We start from the raw sequence: 25,318 nt of genomic DNA, 5'->3' as shown, positions 1-25,318 counted from the left end.
TGTGTGTGTGTGCTCCTATGTGATCTCAGCAGGAAGCGGGGCTTCTGATTCACCCAAGTCAAGTTACTTAGGAAGGATGGCATTTCTCAACCTGTGGGTGACAGCTATATTTGTAAAGTGGCTGGGTGGCATTCCAGTTCCTTGTAACATGCTGACAGGATTGAATCTGAAGAGGGAGGACTATAGACCATATGGTGATCTGCCATTAGATGCCAGAGTGGCTAAGAGTGGTCTCCAGTTAGGAGCATGGTGGGAAAGTCTTCATTCACACATTTGGTTTTGCTCCTCTTCTTTCTAGAAGGAGCTATACCTCTGCTTCATTGTTATTTGTTTTCTCATGGATCCAGATATAGTGTGGCTGTGGCCTAGAGCTAAGAGGACTTGCCTCATCCTGCCACTGATTTCTATGGTACTGTTTGTCAGTTCAGTGGTCACTGACTTTTCCTTACCACCTCAAGCATCCCTTTTGACCATTTTTCCATTTGAATAAAATTTTTTATCATTTAAAAGTTATGATTCTATTCATAAGCCAAGTGTTTTAGTATGTGCAAGTTTTAAATGTTTTTTTCCTAAGAAAGCTAATGAAACTATTCATTTGTGTTCCTCTAGAAACTCAGGCTGGATACTATTGTTAGATGGACTTTTGTTTTTGTCTATTTCAAGTAGAGCCAATTATCACAAGGATGTTGGTGGTGGTGGTGATGTTGGTGGGATGTGTCTGTCTGTGTCTGTCTGTCTGTCTGTCTGTCTGTCTTTGTGGGTTCACACATGTGTGCACTCAAAGGGAAGTCTACATTTACAAAAGAAGAAAAGAAAAGAACAAATCCTTGCCCCGAGGAAGAGAGAAGAGGTGGGTAGTTTTTAAGTTGAGACTTCAAAGACATCTGGAAGGGTGGAAAAGAAGAGAAAGGGTATAGTTCCAGGGTTGTGACCTGAATACCTGCAAACATTAATTGCAGCCCTAGCAACGGTCACAGCCACACTTTCAGTTTACATGACTTTATTTATTTCACCCTATACAGACCTATATCTGTGCTTATGACCATGATACATCACTCTGGGAGCCACTTTTTTGCATCAGAAACCCTCAAGGTCCTTTCTGATCCCCAGAATCCAAATGTCTAATGTCTCTCCTTCTCCAGCACAACTTGCAAGCTGAGCCTCCTGGTCAGTTCTGCTCCATGTCTACAACCTGAGAGCCACATAGGCCATGGCTGTGCCCACCTGACACTGCTCTAGAGGCAGGCACCTGGGAGAATGGAGCTGATTAATGGACTAAAGTCTCATGTGGTAGCCAACTTAATTCAGAGTATCAGACAAATATATCAGAGTACTTATACTCTGAGGGTTAAGAAAGGTCACGTGACTAAACGTCTCATGAGTTCAAGCTTTAATCAATCACAAGAACAAACTACATGCGGCAAAACACGTTCTTCCATACAGGTATATGAAGGATAATTTAAATATTTAATTGAATAATAATAGTAATCAATAACAAGTAGTTTGAAGTAAACCCACTCTTATCCGCTATGCCTGGGAGGAGCATGAAAACACGTTCCAAGAACAATTCTATGTTTCGAAGAAACCTAGGTCACAAGACTCTTGCCTTGTTTCCTTGGAGTGTCTCTTAAGTGCTCAATATTCTCTTCACAGGTATCCATTCCTGGACCATGTTCTGACACCCACTCACCTGATTCCTGTTAATAGCAGCTTGAGAGGGTCTATCATTTCACCATCAATCATTGATCATTACCTGTTATATATGACCTGTCTATTATTTCTTGTCTTAGTATTCTGTTGCTATGAAGAGACACCATGACCAAGGCAACTCTTACAAAAGAAAGAATTTAACTGGAGCTCTTCTAGTTTCAGAGAGTTAGCCCATTAGCATCATGGTGGGAAGCACACAGTCACGGCACTGGAGCCGTAGCTGAGAACTTTACATCCTGATACGTATGTACAGCAGCAAGAGAGGGAAGGGGAGAAGGGAGAGAGGTGGGCAAGAGAGGAGGGGAGACACACATACACTGGTTCTCGATGCCCACCCCCTGTGATACATCTCCTTCAACAGGCCACACCTCTTAATCCTTCCCAAATGGTTCATCAACCTATGGGGAGGCATTCTCACTCAAGTTGCCACATCTACCTATGCCCTATCTGTCATCTCTCTAATCTATCTGCCTTTTATCTGTTATCTGTATGAATAAGCCATCTATCTTAATGAGTTTTTAAAAACGATATATACAAATGATAAGAGTTCAGCTAGAAACATACATTTTAGTTGTATTGTCAAAAGACAATTATTTAAACATGTTTATGAGTAGCTTTCTAAGCATCTCTGACAAATCACATAAATATGTTTTTATAAAATGGTGATTATTCTGTACATGATGTGCATCCTTCAAACTTCTGTACCAAACTCATGTTGAATATCCTTTCCTTTAAAGCTCCTATGGGAAGAGCAGTTGCACTGTTAATGCTACAGAGGCTTCGTGTTCTTTTCCCTCCTACTGTGCAATAGCCCCAGACAACTGCAGTGTTGAAGTAGAAGCTCAAAACAACGATGGTAAAGCTATATCTGCCATCACATATTGGGATTTAAGCTCCATAGGTAAGTAGTTGATGGTGTCTGTGTAGGGGCATGGGAATTAATTGCTCTTCCAACTTCCCCTAATTAAGGAATCTTTAGGTTCAAAGACAGACTCAAAGTTTGAGGGAATTACACACACACACACACACACACACACACACACACACACACACACACACACACACACACTGCGGGCCTGTTGAGGTTTGGTCTATTGCTGTGTGTTGTAATGCTAAATTCTGTATCACAAGGTCTAGTTGCCTCAAGACAAATGAATTCTCATGTATGCCAGCTTTTGTTGTGCAAACCTTACACCTTAGTTTAAAACTATTGGTAGAATAAAGATGCCTACAGCCTTTGCTAGGCAAAGCCTGGTAGGCAGGACTTCGGTTCCCAGGCTTGGGGTCTGAGAAGAGACCATGAGGAGAAAGAGAGGGAGATAGAAGAAGGTGCCTTAGGGTTGGTGGATGGTGAACTCAGGGCCATGAGCAGTTGGAGCAGGAGCAGCCCAGGTGGAACAATGGCAAGTGATATCTCAGGATTATTAACAGGGAAGTAGAAAAAGCACCATAGAGGGTTGATATCTGCCCAGCCCTGATGCTCTAAGGCTTATTGTAAATATAAAAGTTATGTGTCTTTTATTTGAGAACTAAATAATCTAAGGTGGAGTAGAAACACAGAAATAATATTTACCACAACAGACCCACTAGTAGGCATGTAGTGTTCCGGAAGAAGGAAGAGAGGGAGGGAGAAAGAAAGGGCAAAGTGGAGGGAGAGGAAGGAAAGAATTAATTAGACGAGAGAAGAAAGAACAATAAACAAGAGGTGTCTTGCTGACCACTAATCTCTTTTGCAGTATGTAGCATAAATGGTCCTCAGAGAAATGACCATGGCCCCCTCTCCAACATGCCATCATTGCCCGTGAAAGAAATGAGGGGCTCCTTTTTTAAAAAATGTGTTGTCAATTGTGATCTTTCAAAATTTTTTCAAAAGTCAATTTTTACCATGTAGTTTAAAGGAACTGGTAAATACAATTAATATACTATAAATTCAAAACCCTAAAGTATGCAAATCAGTGGATTTATTATAAGCACAAAGTTGTGCAAATATTACCATGAAATTCAGAAATAGGAGTAAGTTCAATGTAGTCAGGAAACATCATAATTATCAGAAACAAGTCCCCAATCATTTATTGACCTTTTCTTCTAACATCTAACAAGTTCAACATTTTTTTCTCTTATCTCTATGGATTTGTCTATTAGGAACTTTTCATATAAATAGAATTGTATAATAAATGCCCTTTTTGAAAAAAATCTGGCTTCTATAATGTATTCAGAGTCTGTTATATATTACTACATTTTCTTTATTTACATTTTAAATGTTACCCCCTTTCCTGGTTTCCCCTCCAGCAAACCCCTATCCCATACCCCTCCCCATGCTTCTATGAGGGAGTTCCCCAACCCAGCCACCTTCCTTTCCTGCCCTGGTATTTCCCTACACTGGGACATCCGACCTTCACAGGGCCAAGGGCCTCTCCTCCCCTTGATGCTCAACAAGGCCATCCTCTGCTACATGTGCTGCTGGAGCCATCAGTCACTCCATGTGTACTCTTTTCTTGGTAGTTTAGTCTCTGGGAGCTCTGGGGTGTCTGGTTGGTTGATATTGTTGTTCCTCCTATAGGGTTGCAAACCCCTTCAGCTCCTCCAGTCCTTTCTCTAACTCCTCCATTGGGGACCCTGTTCTCAGTCCAATGGTTGGCTGTGAGCATCCACCTCTGTATTTGTCAGGCTCTGGCAAAGCCTCTCAAGAGACAGCTATGTTAGGCTCCTGTCAGCATGCACTTCTTGGCATCAGCAATATTGTTTGGGCTTGGTGACTGTACATGGGTTGGATCCCCAGGTGGGGCAGTCTCTGGATGAACTTTCCTTCACTTTCTGTTCCAAACTTTGTCTCCATATTTCCTCCTGTGAATATTTTGTTCCCCCTTCTAAAAAGGACTGAAGCATCCACACTTTGATCTTCCTTCTTCTTGAGCTTCATGTGAATTCATGTAAATTGTATCTTGAGTATTCTGAGCTTTTGGGCTAATATCCACTTATCAGTGAGTGCATACCATGTGTGTTCTTTTGTGATTGGGTTACCTCACTCAGGATATTTTCTAGTTCAATCCATTTGCCTAAGAATTTCATGAAGGTTTTGTTTTTGATAGCTGAGTAGTACTTCACTGTGTAGATGTGCCAAATTTTTTGTATCCATTACTCTGTTGAAGGACATCTGGGTTCTTTCCAGCTTCTGGCTATTATAAATAAGGCTGCTATGAACATAGTGGAGCATGTGTCCTTGTTATATGTTGGAGAATCTTTTGGGTATATGCCCAGGAGTGGTATAGCTGGGTTCTCAAGTAGTACAATGTCCAATTTTCTGAGGAACCTCCAGACTGACTTCTAGAGTGGCTGTACCAGCTTGCAATCCCACCAACAATGGAGGAGTGTTCCTCTTTCTCCACATCCTTGTCAGCCTCTGCTGTCATCTGAGTTTTTGATCTTAGCCATTCTGACTGATATGAAGTGGAATCTCAGGGTTGTTTTGATTTGCATTTCCCTGATGACTAAGGGTGCTTCTCTGCCATTCGAGTTTCCTTACCTGAGAATTCTGTTTATCTCTGTTCCCCACTTTTAATAGGGTTATTTGGGTCTCTGGAGTCTAACTTCTTGTGTTCTTTCTATATATTGGATATTAGCCCTCTATCAGATGTAGGATTGGCAAAAATCTTTTCCTAATCTGTTGGTTACCATTTTGTCCTAATGACAGTGTCCTTTGCCTTACAGAAGCTTTGCAATTTATGAAGTCCCATTTGTCGATTCTTAATCTTAGAGCACAAGCCACTAGTGTTCTGTTCAGGAAATTTTTCCCTGTTCCCATTTGTTCAAGACTTTTCCCCACTTTCTCTTCTATTAGATTCAGTGTATCTGGTTTTATGTGGAGGTCCTTGATCCACTTGGACTTGAGCTTTGTACAGGTCAATAAGAATGGGTCAATTTGCATTCTTCTACATGCTGACCTGCACTTGAACCAGCACCATGTATAGAAATGCTATCTTTTTTCCCTTAGATGTTTTTAGCTCCTTTGTCAAAGGTCAAGTGACCATAGGTGTGATGGTTTATTTCTGGGTCTTCAAGTCTATTCCAGATATCTATAGATATTTTCATTGCCTTAATTTCTCTCCATTTAGTTTGATGTTGGCTACTGGTTTGCTGTATATTGCTTTTACTATGTTTAGGTATGGGTCTTGAATTCCTGATCTTTCCAAGACTTTTACCATGAAGGGGTATTGAAATTTGTCAAATGCTTTCTTAGCATCTAATGAGATGATCATGTGGTTTTTTTTCTTTGAGTTTGTTTATATAGTGGATTATGTTGATGGATTTCCATATATGAATCATCCCTGCATCCCTGGGATAAAGCCTACTTGATCATGGTGAATGATTATTTTGATGTGTTCTTGGATTCAGTTTGCAAGAATTTTATTGAGTATTTTTGTGTCAATACTCATCAGGGAAATTGGTCTGAAGTTCTCTTCCTTTGTTGGGTCTCTGGTTTAGGTAAAAGTGTAATTGTGGCTTCATCTCTTCATTGAATGAATTGGGTAGTGTTCCTTCTGTTTCTATTTTGTGGAATAGTTTGAAGAGTATTGGTATGAAGTCTTCTTTGAAGGTCTGATAGAATTCTGCACTAAACCCATCTGGTCCTGGGCTCTTTTTTTTTTTTTTTTTTTTTTTTTTGGTTGGGAGACCTTTAATGACTGCTTCTATTTCTTTAGGGGTTATGGGAATGTTTAAATGGTTTATCTGTTCCTGATTTAACTTTAGTACCTATCTATCTATAAAATTGTCCATTTCATCTAGATTTTCCAGTTTTGTTGAGTATAGCCTTTTGTAGTAGGATCTGATTTTTTTTTAATTTCCTCAGATTCTGTTGTTATGTCTCCCTTTTCATTTCTGATTTTTGTTAATTTAGATACTGCCTTTTTGCCCTCTTGGTAGTCTGGCTAAGGGTTTATCTATTTTGTTGATTTTTCTCAAAGTACCAGATCCTGGTTTTGTTGATTCTTTGTCTAGTTCTTTTTGTTTCTATTTGGTTGATTTCAGCCCTGAGTTTGATTATTTCCTGCATCTACTCCTCTGGGGTGTATTTGCTTCTTTTTGTTCTAGAGTTTTCAGGTGTGCTGTCAAGCTGCTAGTGTATACTCTCTCCAGCTTCTTTTTGGAGGCACTCAGAGCTATGAGTTTTCCTCTTAACACTGCTTTCATTGTGTCCCATAAGTTTTGGTATGTTTTGCCTTTGTTTTCATTAAATTCTAAAAAGTCTTTACTTTCTTTCTAAATTTCTTCCTCGACCAAGTTGTCATTGAGTAGAGCATTGTTCAGCTTCCATGTGTATGTGGGCTTTCTGTTGTTTTTGTTGTTATTGAAGACCAGCCTTAGTCCTGGTGATCTGATAGGATGCATGGGATTATTTCAGTCTTCTTGTATCTGTTGAGGCCTATTTTGTGCCCGATTACATGGTCAATTTTGGAAAAGGTATCATGAGGTGCTGAGAAGAAGGTATATTCTTTTGTTTTAGGATGAAATGTTCTATTGAAATGTTAAATCCATTTGGTTCATAACTTCTGTTAGTTTCACTGTGTTTCTGTTTAGTTTCTGTTTTCATGATCTGTCCATGATGAAAGTAGGGTGCTGAAGTCTCCCACTATTATTATGTGAAGTGCAGTGTGTGCTTTGAGCTTTAGTAATGTTTCTTTTATGAATGGGGTGCCCTTGCATTTGGAGCATAAATGTTCAGAATTGATAGTGTATCTTGATAGATTTTTCCTTTGATGCTTATGAAGTGTCCTTCCTTATCTTTTTTGATAACTTTTGGCTGAAAATTGATTTTACTTGATATTAGAATGGCTACTTCAGCTTGTTTCTTGGGACCAAGTGTCTGTCTTTGTCACGGAGGTGCATTTCCTGTATGCAGCGAAATGCTTGGTCCTGTTTATGTATCCAGTTGTTTAGTCTATGTCTTTTTATTGGGAAAGTGAGTCCTTTGATGTTAAGAGATATTAAGGAAAAATGATTGTTGCTTCCTGTTATTTTTGTTGTTAGAGGTAGAATTATGTTTGTGTGGCTATCTTCTTTAGAGTTTGTGGGAAGAATACCTTACCTTCTTGATTATTCTAGGATGTAGTTTCCCTCCTTGTGCTGGTCTTTTCCATCTATTATCATTTGTAGGGCTGGATTTGTGGATATTGTGTAAATTTTGTTTTGTCATGGTATATCTTGGTTTCTCCGTCTATGTTAATTGAGAGTTTTGCTGTGTATAATAGTCTTGGCTGGCATTTGTGTTCTCTTAGGATCTGTATGACATCTACCCAGGATCTTCTGGCTTTCATAGACTCTGGTGAGAAGTCTGGGGTAATTCTGATAGGTCTGCTTGACCTTTTTCCCTTACTGCTTTTAATATTCTTTCTTTGTTTTGTGTATTTGCTGTTTTGATTATTATGTGATGGAAGGAGTTTCTTTTCTGGTCTAGTCTATTTGGAATTCTATAGGCTTCTTGTATGTTGATGGGCATCTCTTTCTTTAGGTTAGGGAAGTTTTCTTCTATAATTTTGTTGATATTTACTGGCCCTTTAAGTTGGGAATCTTTGCTCTCTTCTATACCTATTATCCTTAGGTTTGGTTTTCTCATTGTGACCTGTACTTCCTGGATGTTTTCGGCTAGGGACTTTTTGCATTTTGCATTTTCTTTGACTGTTATATCAATGTTTTCTATGGTATCTTCTGTACCTGAGATCTCTCTTCTATCTCTTATATTCTGTTGGTGATGCTTACATCCATGACTCCTGGACTCTTTCCTAGGTTTTCTATCTCCAGGGTTGTCTCCCTTTGTGATTTCTTTATTGTTTTGATTTCCATTTTTAGATCCTGGATGGTTTTGTTCAATTTATTCACCTGTTTGGTTGTGTTTTCCTATAATTCCTTAAGGGATTTTTGTGTTTCCTCTTTAAGGGCTTTTACCTGTTTATATGTGTTGTCCTGTATTTCTTTAAGGGAGTTATTTGTGTCCTTCTTTTTTTTTTTTTTTTTTTTTTTTTTTTTTTTTTTTTTTTTTTTCCGGAGCTGGGGACCGAACCCAGGGCCTTGCGCTTCCTAGGCAAGCGCTCTACCACTGAGCTAAATCCCCAACCCCTATTTGTGTCCTTCTTAAAGTCCTCTATCATCATCATTAGATTTGATTTTAATATCTGAATCTTGCATTTTCTGGTGTGTTGGGGGTATCCAGGACTTGCTGTGGTGGAGAACTGGGTTCTGATGACGCCAAATAGCTTTTTTTTCTGTTGCTTGTGTTCTTGTGCTTGTCTCTAGACATCTGGTTATCTTTAGTGTTACCTCCCCTTGCTGTCTCTCACTGCAACCTGTCCCTCCTGTGACCCTGTTTGTGTCAGAACTCCTCGGAGTCAAACTGCTTCTGGGATCCTGAAATCCTGGTGTGACCAAGCTCCTGAGATCCTGTTGTATCAGAGCTCCTGGGAATCAAGCTTTCTCAGGTTTTTGCAGTAGTGCATGGGAAACCAGAGCCCTGGGTTTGCTCCAGGCACAGGTGCAAGCTGGAAGGAACCCATGCCTCTGGCTTGGCAGAGATTTGTGCTTCCCTGGTTCCTGTAGAGGTCCTGGTTACACTGGGTGCTAGGAAAGATGTTGTGGTCTCAACTATGATCTCGCATGTGTCAGAGCTCCAGTACTCCTGGTTCTTCTGGGAGTTGGGCTCCCTCTGGGTGTCATAAGAGTGGATGCAGAGCCAGCACCCCAGGCCTGCTCCAGGTCTAGATTCATACCAGAAGGAGCCGGTGTGACTGGCCGAGTGGGGTTTCCTGCATCCCTGGATCCTGGGGGGACCCAGTTACCCAGTGGGGTAGATGTTGTGGCCTCTCCTGTGCTCCTGGGTGTTTCAGAGTACCTGGGAGTCAGGCTCCCTTTAGGTGTTGTAGGCATGGGTGCAGGGCCAGAGCCCCAGGTCTGCTCTGGGTGCAGGTTCAAACTGTGATCCTGGGCGTATTAGAGCATCTAGGAGTCGAGCTTCCTCTGGGTGTTGTGGGAATGGGTGTGGAGCCAGTGCCCAAGGTCTGCTCAGGGTACTGGCTCAGACTGGAAGGGATCTGTGCCCCTGGTTTCCTGTGTCCCTGAATCCTGGCAGACCCAGTTATTCCGGGTGTTGGGGCAGATGTGGCCTCCTCACCTCTGATCCTGGGTACATCACATTCCATTTTTAAGGTTGAATTGTAGCCATGGGATGGCTATATCATTGTGTTTATCCATTTGTCAGTTAATACATGCTTAGGTTGTTTCTACTATTTGATTACAATGAATAGTGCATCTGTGAATATTTTTGTAAACTTTTACTTGAAAATACATTAAAATTATGCCTACTGCAATTGCTATGTCATGTCGTAACTTAATTTAACTTCTTGAAGATTTACCAAACTTTGTCAATTTATCATTCTCGTTGGCAGATTATAAAAGTTCCAGTGTCCTTATATCTTCTCTGTCTTTGTTAGGGTTTTACTGCTGTGAACAGACAAGGCGACTCTTATAAGGACAACATTTAATTGGGGCTGGCTTACAGGTTCAGAGGTTCAGCCCATTATCATCATGGTGGGAGCATGACAGCATCCAGGCAGGCATGGTGCAGGAGGAGCTGAGAGTTCTACATCTTCATCTGAAGGCTGCTAGTGGAGGACTGATTTCCAGGCAGCCAGGATGAGGGTCTCAAAGCCCATACTCATGCCTGTTCCAACAGGGCCACACCGCCTAATAGTACCACTCCCTGGGCCAAGCATATACAAATCATCACATTCTGTGATGCATTTTTGTCCCTCTTTTTACAGTTGTTCTGGTGAATGTGAAGTGGTATCTCATTTTGGTCCTGATTCACATTGTGGCATCTACAATGACTAATGTCTCATTTAAAAAATTATCCCTTTTTAATTGTCTTTCTTTTTTATTTTTGTTTATTTTTGTTTATTTTTTTGTTTTTTTGTTTTTGTTTTTTTTCTTTTCAAGGCTGGATTTCTCTGTGTGGCCTTAGCTACCTTGGAACTCACTCCGTGGGCCAGGGTGGCCTCTGCCTTGCAAGTGCTGGTATTAAAGGCATGCACCACCATTGCCCTGCTTTCACTGTCGTTTAAAAGCATTTTATTAGCTATACTAATTATAATTAACAATGACTTTCATCATGACTTCTTCACACATTTATAAAATATATTTTGATTATATTTACCCCCACACTGATCCCTTCACCTTTCCCAGTTATGTTGTATTTTAAAGTTTTCTTTATATTTGGAATAAAAATTATATATTGCTTGTTATTGTAAGAGAAAGAGCCCTTTATTGGTCCAAAAGGGGAGGGTAATGTTGGCGAAATGAAAGATTATCCTTGTATAATTCAAATGCTGATTTCTGTGCCCCCATATCTAGTTGCAATCCAGACATGGCGTTGTAATGCTTATTCTCAAAAGCTCCCCTCTCAATGTTGGTTAAACATTGCTCCCCAATTATCTCTGATTTGGTCAATAAAAGCTGACCAGCCAATGACTGGGCAGAGGAGGGAATAGGGCTGGACTTCTGATCCCAGCCAGGGGAAAAGAAAGAGAGGAAGAGAGGATTTGCTACGAGGTGAGGGTCCAGGAGCCACCATGAGAACATGCATGGAGCAGAGAGAGCCAGATCAATACTAAAACGAAAGTGTCTCAGGGATTTTGGTTGTGAAGTAGCCAGGTTAGTTTAGAGGATTAGAACAGATTAATATCTGCTCATTAGTGTGCCTTAGAGCTTGTTGAATAAATCTAATAGTCTCTGTCTATTGGGACCTAGCCAGGTTAGAGAAAAATCTGCCGCTTTTAAATTTGCACTAATAATTGACACCCAGTGTGGGGCAGGAACCCACAGCCTTGGGATTAAGAGTCTCCTAACACCCTTTGTTTGAATGATCTATAACATTTCTTGATGGTGACTCTTTAAGTTTGATGAAATCATTGCATGTGTTTCTCTCTTATTGCTCGTGCCTGAGGTATTGCATCTAAGAGGGAAATCATCACCAGCCCTAGCTCATTGCTGTCTTTCCCTCTCAGGCTTACAAATCGCTACATTTTGATGGTTGGTTCTAAGGAGTTGTTTTGTTTGATTGATTTTGATGTTTTGGGACAGGTTAGCCTTGCACTATTTAGGCAAAACTAAATTTAAACCCCCGATTCTCATGTCTTCTGCCTTTCACGTGATAGGACTATAAGCATTTGCTACCATGCCTGGCTCACTGTTTAAAAGGTATCTTCTTTCATAAATTTTAATTATTATATGTTTAATTATATGTGTGTAGGTATCTGCACGTGACTGCAGCTGCTTTGTGTAGGCCAGTGGTACTGAATGCTCCTGGAGCCGGAGCTAAGGGTGACTGTGAGTTGCCTGATACGGCACTGGGAACTGAGCTTGGGGCCTCTACAGTGGCGCTAACCACTGAGCCATGTCTCTAGCCTCCTGGGTTAGTTTTTTTTCACATGTTGTTAACTGTGTCAGTCAGCTTTATGTTACTATAACACATATATATAAAAAAATAAATCTGATTTTTCTTCCTGGTCATGCAGTTCCCAATAGCAATGACTCTGAGACTGATTAGTTATTAGACCATAAACTTTGGCTGATTCTCCGACTAGCTCTCAACTTATTTAACTGTTTAGTCTATTCTGTGTTTACCATTTGGTTAGTTTCCTCTTCTTCAGTCCCTGCCTGCTTCTTCCTTCTCATCGCTCCAGCATCTCCTCAGCGCCTCTGAATTCCTTGTCTTGCTAGTTTATGTCCATCTCCCTGTCTCCACTCTCATTTCGACCCTCATGGCTCTCTTCTCCTTTAACTTACTATTTCCCAGAATCCTCTCTTCCTGACAATTTCCCACCTCCCATTTCCTGCCTCAGCTAATTGGCCATTTGCTTTTTAATTGACATGTAATGCTTATAAGAGACTCTCCCTACACATATCTAGACAGTTTATAAAGAGATAAGGTTTGTTTTCACTCATGGTTTTACAGGTTTCAGCCTATGCTGACTGGTCCCATTGCTTCAAAGCTGTTTACTTCATAGCTGGAGAAGAAACTAAAAGAGAAAAAGGAGTCATGGGTCTATTGTCCTCTTTAGTGGTAAATGCCCAGTGACCTCTAAACCTCCTCCTAGCCCTCACCTCTTAAAAGTTCCACAACTTTTCAGTAACCAATGGGTGAGAACCAAACTACAGGGACCTAAGGAGAAACTTGGTGACTACTTCCTCCTCCTCCTCCTTCTCCTCCTCCTCCTCCTCCTCCTCCTCCTCCTCCTCCTCCTCCTCCTCCTCCTCCTCTTCTTCTTTAGACTAAAATATCTTTTTTGCTTTAGAATTTTAAAAGAAAATTTTGTTTATTTATTTAAGCCAAACTCTTGCTCTGCATTGGTTAGAAGTTGTTTCAGACTTCTTATCTCAGACTTTCAAGTTTTCTGTTTATAAATGTGAGCTACCATGCTTGGCTAAAACATATCTTCAAGAAAAGAAATTTGGGACTACCATGTTCACGGTGCGCAAAGAAATGAGCAACATTTTCTGGTGGCCATCCTTCATCTCAGGGGGCCAAAGAAGCAACTCGTTAGACGGTTACAAAGTCTCTTCGTGAACAGTTCAGTTGTAGTTTATTCTGTAAGCCACGTTTTGGTTAGGATTACATATCACCATTGTTGAATGCTTTCTTATGTTTTGCCATCGTGGTGCTTGGCATTGAGTAAAGGACTGATCTGCAAGGAGATGATAGGAGCAATTCTCTTGTTGCTGGGTATGCTGTTACCATGGGTACAGGCCTGGGAGACTGGCACTGTCCACTGCCTTGCTAATGCATCTGTGCATGGTGGACCATAGAACATAGACTGCTTTGGCTCTGTAGGCTTACTGTGCTCTCAACTCTGGGCAGACACCATTAGTATCTTCTCATCTGTCTGTAAATATGAAGATTGAGTATGGTTTTTGTTTTTGTTTTTCAGTGAAAACCGAACCACCTATAATTTTAAGTGTGAATCCAATTTCAAATAGAATGTTCCAGATACGATGGGAACCCTGGGAAAAGATTCATGTGTTTCCTTTAACATGCATGATTCAGTTCAGGACTGTCAACAGTAGCCACTGGGTAAGTTATCCCAGTATGGATTTCTACTAGAGACCCAAGGAAGGGCCGTAGTGACAACTTTTGTTCATCCAGAATTATATTTCTTACTTTTTACATGAAAAACAGAAAAATATTAATAGTGACTATTCTATTTCCCCATTTTCCATTTGTACCTTTTAGCTTGGGAGTATATCCTACCATTTACATTTTATATTCTGAAAACAATAGTACCCTGAAGAAGTAGAAGTTTGGTTTTGTGTATACCCTGTTTTGTATATTGCAGTATCAGCCACCAGAAACTATTATTTGGCCACTTGAAACATTTTTTTAATATTTTATGAAATATATAGCATATTTTATGTGAACAAAATATACATTCATCTAATAAATTGTTACTAAGTCATCATTCCTGTAAGAACCCACCCAAATCGGGAACAGAAAATCCAGTAGTCTGTCAGAGCTTTCTCCTTACCCATTCCTGATCACTGCCTGTACTTAGAGTGTGGTTAACAACCTCTTTGGGGGTTACACATCAGATATCCTGCATATCAGATATTTACATTAAGATTCATAACAGTAACAAAACTACAGTCATGAAGTGCCAACAAAAATAATTTTGTGGCTGGGGATCCCCACAACATGAGGAACTGCACTAAAAGGTCATAGTGTTAGGAGGGTTGAGAACTATGGTTTTAGGGTTACCTACTTCTTCATGGCAATTATCTCTCTGCTTTTCATGCTGGTTTGTTTTTATTTATTTTTCTGGACTTCTGGGTGCCAGAATCACCTTGGAGTTTAAGCCAAACACTGAGTAGCCCCTGGGTCTTTGGGCTCTATACTGCACCCCTCAGAATAGTGGACACTAAGTCTCTGTTGCACAAACTTCCAACTAGCAGACGGAGAGGAAGATGGTGATTCAGGGTGCGAGCCACACTTAACGTGGGTCTGACTTATCTCAGCAAGGAAGCGCTGCAGCTGAGGCTGAGAAGCAGGAAAACAGCACACGCTTTCTCCATTTCTGCTGAGAGTCATCCTGTCTTACAGACGGAAGTCAATTTAGAGGACTGCGAACGGGTCTTCAACCTCACAGGGCTTCAGGCTTTCACACAATATGTCCTGGCTCTACGATTCAGGTTCAGTGACTCAAGATACTGGAGCAAGTGGAGCAAAGAAGAAACCAGAATGACTATGGAGGAAGGCAAGCCTCTCCCTTCTATTCCTCATCTGCTTGCTCTGGTGGAGAGCTTCCTGGGTCCAGCCTTAGTGGGTTTTGACACATGGGATTGGGATTTGTGAATTCTTGGGTTCTAAAGTATCTGGAGGACCCCTCTCCAGAAACATCAGTGGTATCTGCTAAGCTGCTATACTCCTGGGAATGCGCAATACTCCTCAGATGCCTAACCTAGTTTAGCAGATCTGTATACCCAGAGATTAGGACCTCAGCTTCCATAATCTTAAGAGCTTCTTAGACTCTAGAAGATATGGTATCACATCCTTGGTGGGCATCCTATGATAAGTCAAAGCTATGCATCTTAAACCTTAAAAATGACTGCTAAGTACATTGAGGTAGAGATAATACAAGAAAATAGGGTCCTATTTTTAATGACAGCAAAAGAAAGAAAGAAACGGGCTGCACAAAGTCATCTCCCACAGCCCGTCTCTGGAATCAACTTCCATACTCCTGGCCCAGGAATTTATTTCTTCCTGATTGAGTCTTCAGGAGACCCACTTGGAAGTATCAAATATTTGTCACATTCAACTTTTGGTTAGATTCAGGAAACCTGTCTGACACCTTCTGAATTCGTATTTCCCATTGGAGGCGTTCCGACTTAGTCTGTAACTTTCTCTTCATGGATGTAGCTTCATGCATTAGTTGGGGAACTGAGTATCTTTATTGTCTGAGACTTTTACATGCCATGGTCTGGTAATGTGGGGAAGAGACCACAGAAAATCCAAAATCGCACGCTAAAGTGTTAGGACCAGATCTACCACATGGTGATGGCAATATAAATGAAATGAAAATTTTGGTTAAAATCGTATGCATCAGGCACACATTCTACAGACACCCTCTCTGACGGCTTAAGCACTATGAATCTCTACAGGTATGAAACAGCACACAAAGTTCACAATAAGAAATTGCCAGATGGGGCTGGAGAGATGGCTCAGCAGTTAAGAGCACCCGACTGATCTTCCAGAGGTCATGAGTTCAATTCCCAGCAACCACATGGTGGCTCACAACCATCTGTAAAGAGATCTGATGCCCTCTTCTGGTGTATCTGAAGACAGCTACAGTGTACTTATATATAATAAATAAATAAATCTTAAAAAAAAAAAAAAAGAAAAAAGAAATGGCCAGATGGTGCCGGGATAGTCAGCGCTGTGACTGAGCTGAGCTCTCTCTGTAAAAACACCAGAATGAACCTCACGTCCTTACCCAAATTGTCCTCTTCCTCAGTGACACCTTTCACCATTTCGCGATTCACTAATACCCAGAGTGTGGCTGTAGCTTGTCCATGTCTTGCTGCGGTTTTCATGGCGCTCGCACGGCTCAGTCCCCAGCTGCGCCTGCTTCCCAGTCCAGGATGTCCTCATGTCACTGTCCCCAACATTCTTTGCTATCAGCACTGTAAGTTATTGTTTCTTCTGACTGCTAGTTCAGCTAGCTGCCATCTGCTGACTAAATGCAGACCAGCTCTTGACACATCACCCCGAGAACTCTGGCTCTGAGTGGAACATTCCTTCTGCTTTTGTTTGTTGTTATTCTTTTTCGGGATCTGAGAAGGGGGACGTGGAAAGGTGACCTAAACCCCAGAAAGGCCTAAGTTCTTGTTTTCCAACTTACAAACCATCTATTTCCTATTTCATAATGGAACGCTAGTTATCTAATTCACACAATCTCAAAGCTTAAAATTATCTGGAAAGTTCTAAGCCAAACTGAAGTACCATATATAAGTATTTAAATATCTATCTGTTTGGTACAGATGTGCTTAGACTTAAATCCTGGCTGAATTACTTAAAAGCTTATATAATTGGGTAATTTCTTACGTTCTCTTTGAGGATAGTAATGTCAGATCCACACAGTGATAGGGCTTTAGGCTAGAAGTTAGCAGTTGTCACCATTGATCACCTAGTACTACTGGTATGTGTTTGATTGCAGATGAAAGGGCTATTGTACATATATACAGGTGTCAAATCTCAGAGGGCATAGGATGGTGCAAATCCATCCAACTTTAGAAGACCATGTGTACTCCATTAGAGTATATTTTACCATCACCCTTATATTATTATTGTATTATCAGACCGGTGCACTTTTATTTTGAAATATGGTTGATTCCAGTCCTTCAACCACAAAATGAAGACCTTGTTGGGCATTGCAAGGCTCACTCTCTCCTCTCTGCCTTATTGACCCCCTCAAGCATCTCTTTGCCAAGGGCAGGGTATCTAGTGGCTCAGTGCATATCTGTTTGCTGCTGCGACCCCCTTCTGTCAGTCACAAGCTTCCTCTTGTTCTTTTCAGTTCCCCATGTCCTGGACCTGTGGAGAATTCTGGAGCCAGCAGATGTGAATGGAGACAGGAAAGTGTTACTGCTGTGGAAGGTGGTCTCCCTTTGTCTTACTTAAACCTACCCTCCAGCTAAGAACCTTTGGTCCCTTCCACTCAAGACACTGTGATCCTTGATGTTTTATCTCCTAACTTTCCTGTAGGGCTGTGTGCTTGCCTCAGTTGTTGTGTAGGTCAGAGACTTGCTATAGGTTACCCCGTAGATGGCTCAAGTACACATTACCCACCAGCTGCTTTCTCTGATCTGGCTTATTAATATTTGGGGCAGTAACAAGTGCAACTACAGGATGCTTTGTGGCCTTCCAGAGGAAGCTGCCTCTAGCTGCGATCCCCTAGAGTCCAGTGTGAGTTTCTGCAGCTTCGTTCTGCAGCACTGTCTGGGGTCATCAGCATCCCTGGGGGGCAGGTCGTCTGCCATTGCCAACACATTGGATACGGGTGTTCCTTTTAGTAGTAGGATAGTGTGGTGTGCAAAGGCAGGAGAGGTGGTCACATGACCCTTTCTGTGGTGAAATTATGGGCTTGAGGGAAAAACAGAAGGTGGTAAGTAATGCATGGGGGGGTGAGGGGTGGAGGAAGAACTAATAAGAAAGAAAAGAAAGAAAGAAGGAAGGAAAGAAAGGAGGAAGGAAGAAGGGAAGGAAGGAGGGAAGGAAGGAAGGAACAGAAAGGGAAAGCAAATTGGTAAACAGGAATGGAAAGGGGGCAATTAGAAGAAAACTTATAGGAAACAGAAGAGAAAACGGGAAGTTGAAGGGAACAAGAAAAGGCAAAGAGGAAGAAGCTGTTGGGCCCCGACTTTTTATCTCCAGAGTCATCAAGAAATCATCTATTTGCTCAAGTTTGGCAAGTTAAGTCCTTCTGAGTGGAGGCATCACCCTGGCTCGCTAAGGGACATCCCCAAACCATTCATCTCGGGTTGGCCTTGTTTTGTCCGTCTCCTTGGGCAGAGGCGTGAACATAGGAAGCACAGCCACCGATGTGGAACATAGTTATCTTAGGCGTGGCGCAGTGTGGAAAGGGGTGGGTCTGTGGATGTGCCGTAGGAAGAAAGTGAGCAATGGTGCCTACCCTTGCGTGGTCTTGCTAGGCTGCGGAAGGAGTCCAGCAGGCCAGACTTCCCGCCTCTGTGCTTCAGGAGACGGTGGTTTTCCGCTTGATTGATTGATTGATTGATTGATTGATTGATTGATTTTTGTCGTTTGGTTTTGGTTTCGGTTTTGGTTTTTGAGACAGGGTTTCTCAGTGTAGCCCTGGCTGTCCTGGAACTCACTCCGTAGACCAGGCTGGCCTCAAACTCAGAGATTGTCTGCCTCTGCCTCCCAAGTGCTGGGGTTAAAGGTGTGCACCACCACCTCCTGGCTGAGACAGGGTCTTGCTGTGTAGCCCAGGCTGCTACCCTTCTAGGTTACCTAAGAGTTCAAGTTATTTAGCAAAGTATGCACTGAAAGACTCTGGAGTTTGAGGGTGGTAAAGGATGTGAGATTTTGTGACTGACTTGAGAATCACTGATGTACACGTTTAGTACTGAATGTCATAGGTTCAGTGGCAGCTGGCTTGCCTAGCATTGGTTAAGGCAGTGGGCGTGATTTCCAGCACTGAAAATGAATAAATAATGAAACCCAGAAATTTTTTTAAAATGCGAACTACATGTCAGCTAAAGACAAAAGGGGAGAGATAAGGAATCATCGTGAGGACCTCTAGTCTAGACATTAGACAGGTTCTAGCTGGTCTTTTATTCGTCTGGCCGTTGAGAGGGAAATTCCAGGACCAGATGGCACTGGGTCAAAGGGAATGAGAGCTCTATCTGACTGCACACTCACTCACTCTGTTCTGTGTACGTTCGTAATGACTAATAAATATCAAGAAACTGGGAGTCCCCATAATTCCCAAGAAATACTCAGCACGCTTACTCCTAGACAAAACATCTGGCCAGTGGGTCTAAGGTCAGGACTAGAAATAAGAATCTGGGTCAGGATTTCTGGGGTTTCACTTTGGGCTTCCTGCCCAAAGGAATTTTGGTCCTTTTAGCTGGATTACCTAGCTGGACATCTCGCCCAGGACACAGCAATCTCCCTTTAGAGGGGAAACTATGGGAATAAACAATAAGGGCACAGCTGCTCACCAGCCTTTGATGACTTCTTGAACTTAGTTTTGGCCCAGAATGGAATGCCTTGACTCTAGATGTTACTCCCCTGCCCATACATGATAGAAGGAAAGACACCGATGAAATTAGAGGTGGCTTACTCATACCAGCTTGGCCCCATGAATACCGCACTTGGATTAAGAACTGATATCAGGTCACCATTTGGCATAGATAACCTCTTCTGGCACTTGAAGGGTTAACATCACCCCACAGCAAACATTTGTGTTGGAAAGATAATCCCCTGCTTGTAGCTTAGCGTCCGTCCGATGGCTAACATGCCATCTCTCCATTTATCACTCTCTGTGCCTTTCTCTTTCTGGTATTGGCAACAACTTTTGTTTACTTCGGCTACAGAAGGCGAGAGGAGCCCCAGTCTTGGAGAAAACATTTGGCTACAACATACAGTACTCTGCAGAAAACAGCACTAACGTCACGGAGATAAACAGCATCACTACCCAGCACTATGAACTGCTTCTGTTGGGCCAGACGCACTGTGTGTCTGTGACTTCTTTTAACTCTCTTGGCAAGTCCCAAGAGGCCATACTGAGGATCCCAGATGCCCATGAGGAGAGTAGGTACCTCTTTCACAATGTATAGCCCCATCTCTGTCCTCAGGGTGGTTGCTCCTCTGTGATCAGACTGAAGAGGGGGAGGAACAGTGGCTTTTTAGGTTGCTGTGGGGAAACAGAGTCTGTTTAACAAGCCCTTCCACCCCAAATTACAGTTCCTATGGAACAAATTGGTCTGTGCTGAGTTAAGGCCAGTCACACAGCTTAGTCAAACCTCAACGGTCTACTTGCTGCTTCTGTTGGCTCTGGTCCAAATGGCTATATGTTGGGTTGAGCCACAAAAAAAAAAAAAATCATATTCAAGACCTGTGTTATCAAAACTGTGTCCTCTCCTGAACTCGGTCCTTCCCAGATGTCCCTCTGCCCAGCTTTGCTTTAGTATCCTTGTCCTGTTTTCTGTCTTTCCCCATTCTGTCTGACTGCCCAGCTAGGGAAATCTCTTGTGTGTATGTAGATTTGCCAACGAATTGCTTGTTAGGTGTTTTTGAGCAGAGATCCCACTCTGCAGCTGCCCTTTAACTTACAGCCAGTTCTGCTCCAGCCTCACGAGTGATGATGGCATTACTGACATCACCACCATGCCTGGCATCTACTGAATCCACACACTGGACATTGCCGAACCCAGGCAAAGTGGCAAAGCCTTATTGTCTGTTTTGGACTCAAAAGCCTTCTTGGATTGTGTGTGAATGCTGTGGTGTGTGTGTGTGTGTGTGTGTGTGTGTGTGTGTGTGTGCGCTCATTAGTGTATGAATGCTGTTTATATATGTATGTGTGTGCTGTATCATGTGTGTATGGGTGTGAGTGCTGTGTCAAATGTCGGTGTGTTAGTTCTGTGTCATATATGTGGAAGTGCTGTGTTCTTGTGTGCGCTGTGCATGAGTGTGTGTGCTGTGCATGTGTGTGTTATGTGTGTATTTTGTGTCATGGGTGTGTGCATGTGTGAGTGCTGTCTCGTGTGTATATGCGTATGAGTACGGTGTTAAGTGTGTGCTGTGTTGTGTGAGTGCTGTGTCATGTGTGTCTTTTGTGTGTATATACATGTGCTGTGATTTGTGTGAGTGCTATGTTGTGTGTGAATGTATGTGTGTAAATGGTGTGCCGTATATGTGTTTGTGTGAGTGTATCTGTGTGTGTGTGTGTGTGTGTGTGTGTGTGTGTGTGTGTGTGTGTGTGTGTGTGTACCACTGTGGAGCCCAGAGCTTGATACTGGATGTTTCTTCCATCACTCTCCCCCTTATTTTTCAGGCTAGGGTCTCTCACTGAACACATCTCCCTGGGGCCCTCCTGTCTCCCTCCCAGTGCTGAGGTTGCTGGTATGTGTTGCCATGCCTGGATCTGTATGTGGACACCAGGATCTGCCCATGCTTCTGCACCAAGTACTTAACCCACTGAGCTTTGTCCTCAGCCCCTTCACCTTTGGGTTTGTGTTTAAAACTTGCAAACAATAAACTGACTCTGCTGTCTGCACAGAACTTCTACTTTGCCAATTGAACTTCATTCATTCATTCATTCATTCATTCATATTTTCTCTCTCTCCTTCCCTCGCTCCATCTCCTTCTTCTCTCCTTCCCCCTCAACTTTTCTCCTCAAGAGGATACATATCCCACGAAGACAGTCCTTTTTAGAACAGCACTTCTATTTAATTCTTGAGAATTTCATGCAGTGCATTTTGAGCTATCATCTCCTTCTCCTAACTCCTCCCAGATCCACCTTCTTCATCCTCACCTCTTACTCACCCAAATTAGAGTTTCCTTCTTCCTCTGCCCTCCCCTGATGAGTCTGGTTATATTGTCCAGTGATGCTTGACTGTGGGCCCAGAGGGCAGGGTTTGTTTGTTTGCCAGGATTTGTTTCTTTTTGAAAAAAAATTATAATTTCTAAACATCAAATAACATAGCAGCTGGCACGGACATCAAGGCTCCTTTCTCTCTGACCGGTACCTCTATTTCCTTAGCCCGGCCTCTGTACAACTGCTGTACACTTTTCTGTCTGCCCTTCTCCTCTCTTAACCTAACCCACTTCTGCCTTTAGTTTAGAATCCTGGGAGGCTCATAATTTTGTGTTTCGGGTCAGTGTCCTTACCATCCTACTTCCAGTGTCTAAGAGTTTGGTGACATTTTCAACAAATGGTATATGATTGGATCAGATGTTCTCTGTTACACAGAAACACTGCCAAAAGCAATTACTCTCAGTTCCACTATTGCCCTGAAATGGGAAGCAAGAGAGAACAGAGGATGGAAGTGTGGTCCTTGGAGTCCAGCAGCCCTGGGTTCTTTGCTCTCCTGCACTGGGCGAGCTAGCTAACTTCTTGTGCTTGTAAACTGGAACTCTCACAGAACTGTTGTGTGGAATGAATGAGGTCCTCTGTGGAAACGTTTGACTGGTGCTGATCATCATCCCTTTTGTTTGTTTTGAAACAGGATCTCATGTAACCGGGCTGTCCTCAAAGTCCGGATGAAGCAGAGGATGACCTTGAGTGTCTGATCCTCATTCATGTCCTTTTCCCAAGTGTACAAGCATTACCAGGTTTATGCTGTGCTAAGGATTGAACCCAGGGCTTCATTCCTGCTAGGAAAGCACTAAGTCACATACACCTCTAACCCTATTGTCACTGTTTTCTCTTTGTGTGTCTCTCTCCATCCCCCGCTCTCATGCTGGGGATTAAACAGAGGACCCTGAACGTGTTATACAGCTAAGCTCTCTACTGCTTAGATACTAGGTTATAGTAGCTTACTACCATCATTCTTAATAAGGTTCTGATTAATTACATTTCTAATAGGTATGGATTATCAACTTAAAATACTGTAAACTATACTTTAGTTATATGCTAAATTCACTTAAGTTTTTTTTTTTTAAGATTTGGTATTGAAACTATTACCTGTATTGGTCCTAGACAAGGTATTGGCCAAATCTTGCCCAATGCATTTTTGTTTTGCAAATTGACTTTTTAAATATTGACACATGTTTTCATGTGCTCTGTGGCTCCTTTGCCCAACAGTTGTGTTATGAGTAATTGTGGTAGAGACCATGTAGCCTCTGAACACCAAAGTGCTTGCTGTCTAGCTCTTTATAGAGGAAGCTTGCAGAAGGTTGTCTTAGACGAGTTTAGGTCATCCTTCTTTAGCATTGGTGGACACTGATGACAGCAGATATTTGATACAGTACATATATGTGTCGAAAGGCATTATCCATGCATATTAGTGGAGACACCAGGAAAACATAAAGTCCATCATACCTCTGGCTGCTTTTTCAGTGTTTATCATGAATTATCACAGAAAAGTGAGACTCTACTGAATTTCATTTAATAAAGTAAATCCAGGTAGGAACGAGTTAAGTAACATTGTTGCTTCACTCTAATTGATCATCATGATCATCCCGTGCTGTGCAGTAGGCTGTGTCAGGCATTGTGACAAGAAGGCATGGCTTATCGCAGCCTCGAAATGACCCACGAGGCAGATAATGTTAGGTCTATCTTCTACAGGATGAAAAGACCCAGGAAAGTTTCGTGATTTGAACAAGATTTTTCCGGTGCAATCCCAACCCAGATCTGCATGGACGAAATTGGTGTGATGCACTTATCTTAGAATTAGTGTTCATAATGTGTAGCTAGGCTTTTGGCTACTTTATTACTTATATCTACTACCCTCTGACCTTTATTCCATCCCAATTCTTTCCAACTGCCCAACACTAGATCAGGGAGAAAGAAGATTAGAGGGGAAAAGGGGGCAAGACCTCTTTAGACTACTTCCTGTTGACTAGGGGCATCAAGTTTCCAGAGGCAAGTCTAATGTTTGTCATCAGAATATCTCCAACCAGTATATCCAGCAACAGCAAAAGCAGGAACCACTAGCTGCTAGGGGAGCAGCAGCTGCCACAGGCCCTCTGGGGGCTCCTGAATTTATGACCCCCCCGAGTCCCCAGAACTCTAAACATAAACTCTCTGCAGCTGGCAAAAGTTACACCTCTCCTAGAGCATGAGACGATCACACGGCATGGACAGTCTGAAGCAGCCCTATATCCTACACCTGGGATTAAAACAAAGACATGCTCACATAACATAACTGGGTTTTTCAAGAAGCCAGAATTCTCACCCACAATCCTGTGACTTGGAATTTCTGGTCACAGATGCCGAGATGGTTGTTTGCCTCTGGGGTCATCATTTTTAAAGTAAAGGATTGGCAGAGATAACTCTTTAGGGTCTCTCTACTCTTGAACTTCTTGAATTTTTATGTGTCTTTAGTCACAGGCAGGACTGGTCTGGTCCAGGAAAAGCAAAGCCACTTGTGTGGTGAGTTGGCCCGAGGGGCAGTGTGGCCTGCGTCAGAGAGAGAGTTGGAGCTCTGTCTGAACAGGCCCTGAACAGTGTTGGCCAGATCTAGGGCAGCTGTCTACACAACCATCATGAGGCATCACCGATGTTCACAGACCTCTTCCCTGCCTCCAGGGCTGGTCATGCTTTCCTCTTACTCTTGAGTCTTTTAGAAGCAAGTGCACAAGGTGTTCTTGATGAGGAATGGTGATAGTCTTCATTCAGTAGGATGATTTAGAACCTTTTCTCTTAGCGCTTCCTTAATGAGGACAGGCCTCCCTCTTTCATGGCTGATTCAGTTTCTGGACTCCTTTCCGACCTCCTCATGGTCTTCTTCCCAGCCCCCGCAGCATACCTGGCACTGGAGGCGAGGAGGAAGTGGAGGACACAGGCCAGAGGCTAATTAAGCTGAGGTACTATCTTACTAGCCTAAGGCTACTGCTGTGAACTACCAACAACTGGGTCCATTCAAACAACAGTAACACATTGTTCTGTGGTTCTGGAGGTTAGAGATACAAGAAAGCAGGTTGTGGACTGGACCATGCTCCCCACCCCAGAGTCTCTAGAGGAAGATCCTCTTCAACCTTTCCACATTCCTTGTGGCCCTAGGCTCTGGCTTGAGGCAGCTCAAATATCTTCCTCTCTACCTCTCCACCCTCCCCCCACTTGCTTGCTTCCTTTTTTATCTTTCTCTTTATTTTGTGTGTGGTTTCTGTGCATATTAATATGTACACATGTACAGAGGCCAGAGACAGACAAGTTTGTCTTCTCGATTGTTCTACACCTAATTTTTTTAAGTATGTGTGCCTGTGTATGTCTGTGTGTGTGTATGGGTTTGTGTGTGTGTGTGTGCGTCCATGTGCAGACATGCTTGTGTGTATGTATGTCTGTGTGTACATGTGTGTACATGTGTGTATACATGTGTG

The 25,318-nt window shown here is 42.4% G+C and overlaps 1 protein-coding gene across 5 annotated transcripts in view; it reads left to right on the top strand.

The window, feature by feature from the left end:
* Il31ra (interleukin 31 receptor A) overlaps positions 1–25,318 on the top strand; it is a 96,514-nt gene that overhangs the window by 53,228 nt on the left and 17,968 nt on the right. For all 5 annotated transcript variants that reach the window (XM_087634308.1, XM_087634314.1, XM_087634316.1 and 2 more), the window contains 5 exon segments: positions 2,448–2,611; positions 13,686–13,828; positions 14,852–15,005; positions 17,325–17,404; positions 19,870–20,086. In XM_087634308.1, coding sequence (XP_087490434.1) covers positions 2,448–2,611; positions 13,686–13,828; positions 14,852–15,005; positions 17,325–17,404; positions 19,870–20,086 — 758 coding nt within the window.

This window comes from Rattus norvegicus, chromosome 2 (assembly GCF_021556685.1).
Source record: "Rattus norvegicus strain SHRSP/BbbUtx chromosome 2, alternate assembly SHRSP_T2T, whole genome shotgun sequence".
NCBI classification, from domain to species: Eukaryota; Metazoa; Chordata; class Mammalia; order Rodentia; family Muridae; genus Rattus; species Rattus norvegicus.
This window is presented reverse-complemented; position numbering and strand designations above follow the sequence as displayed.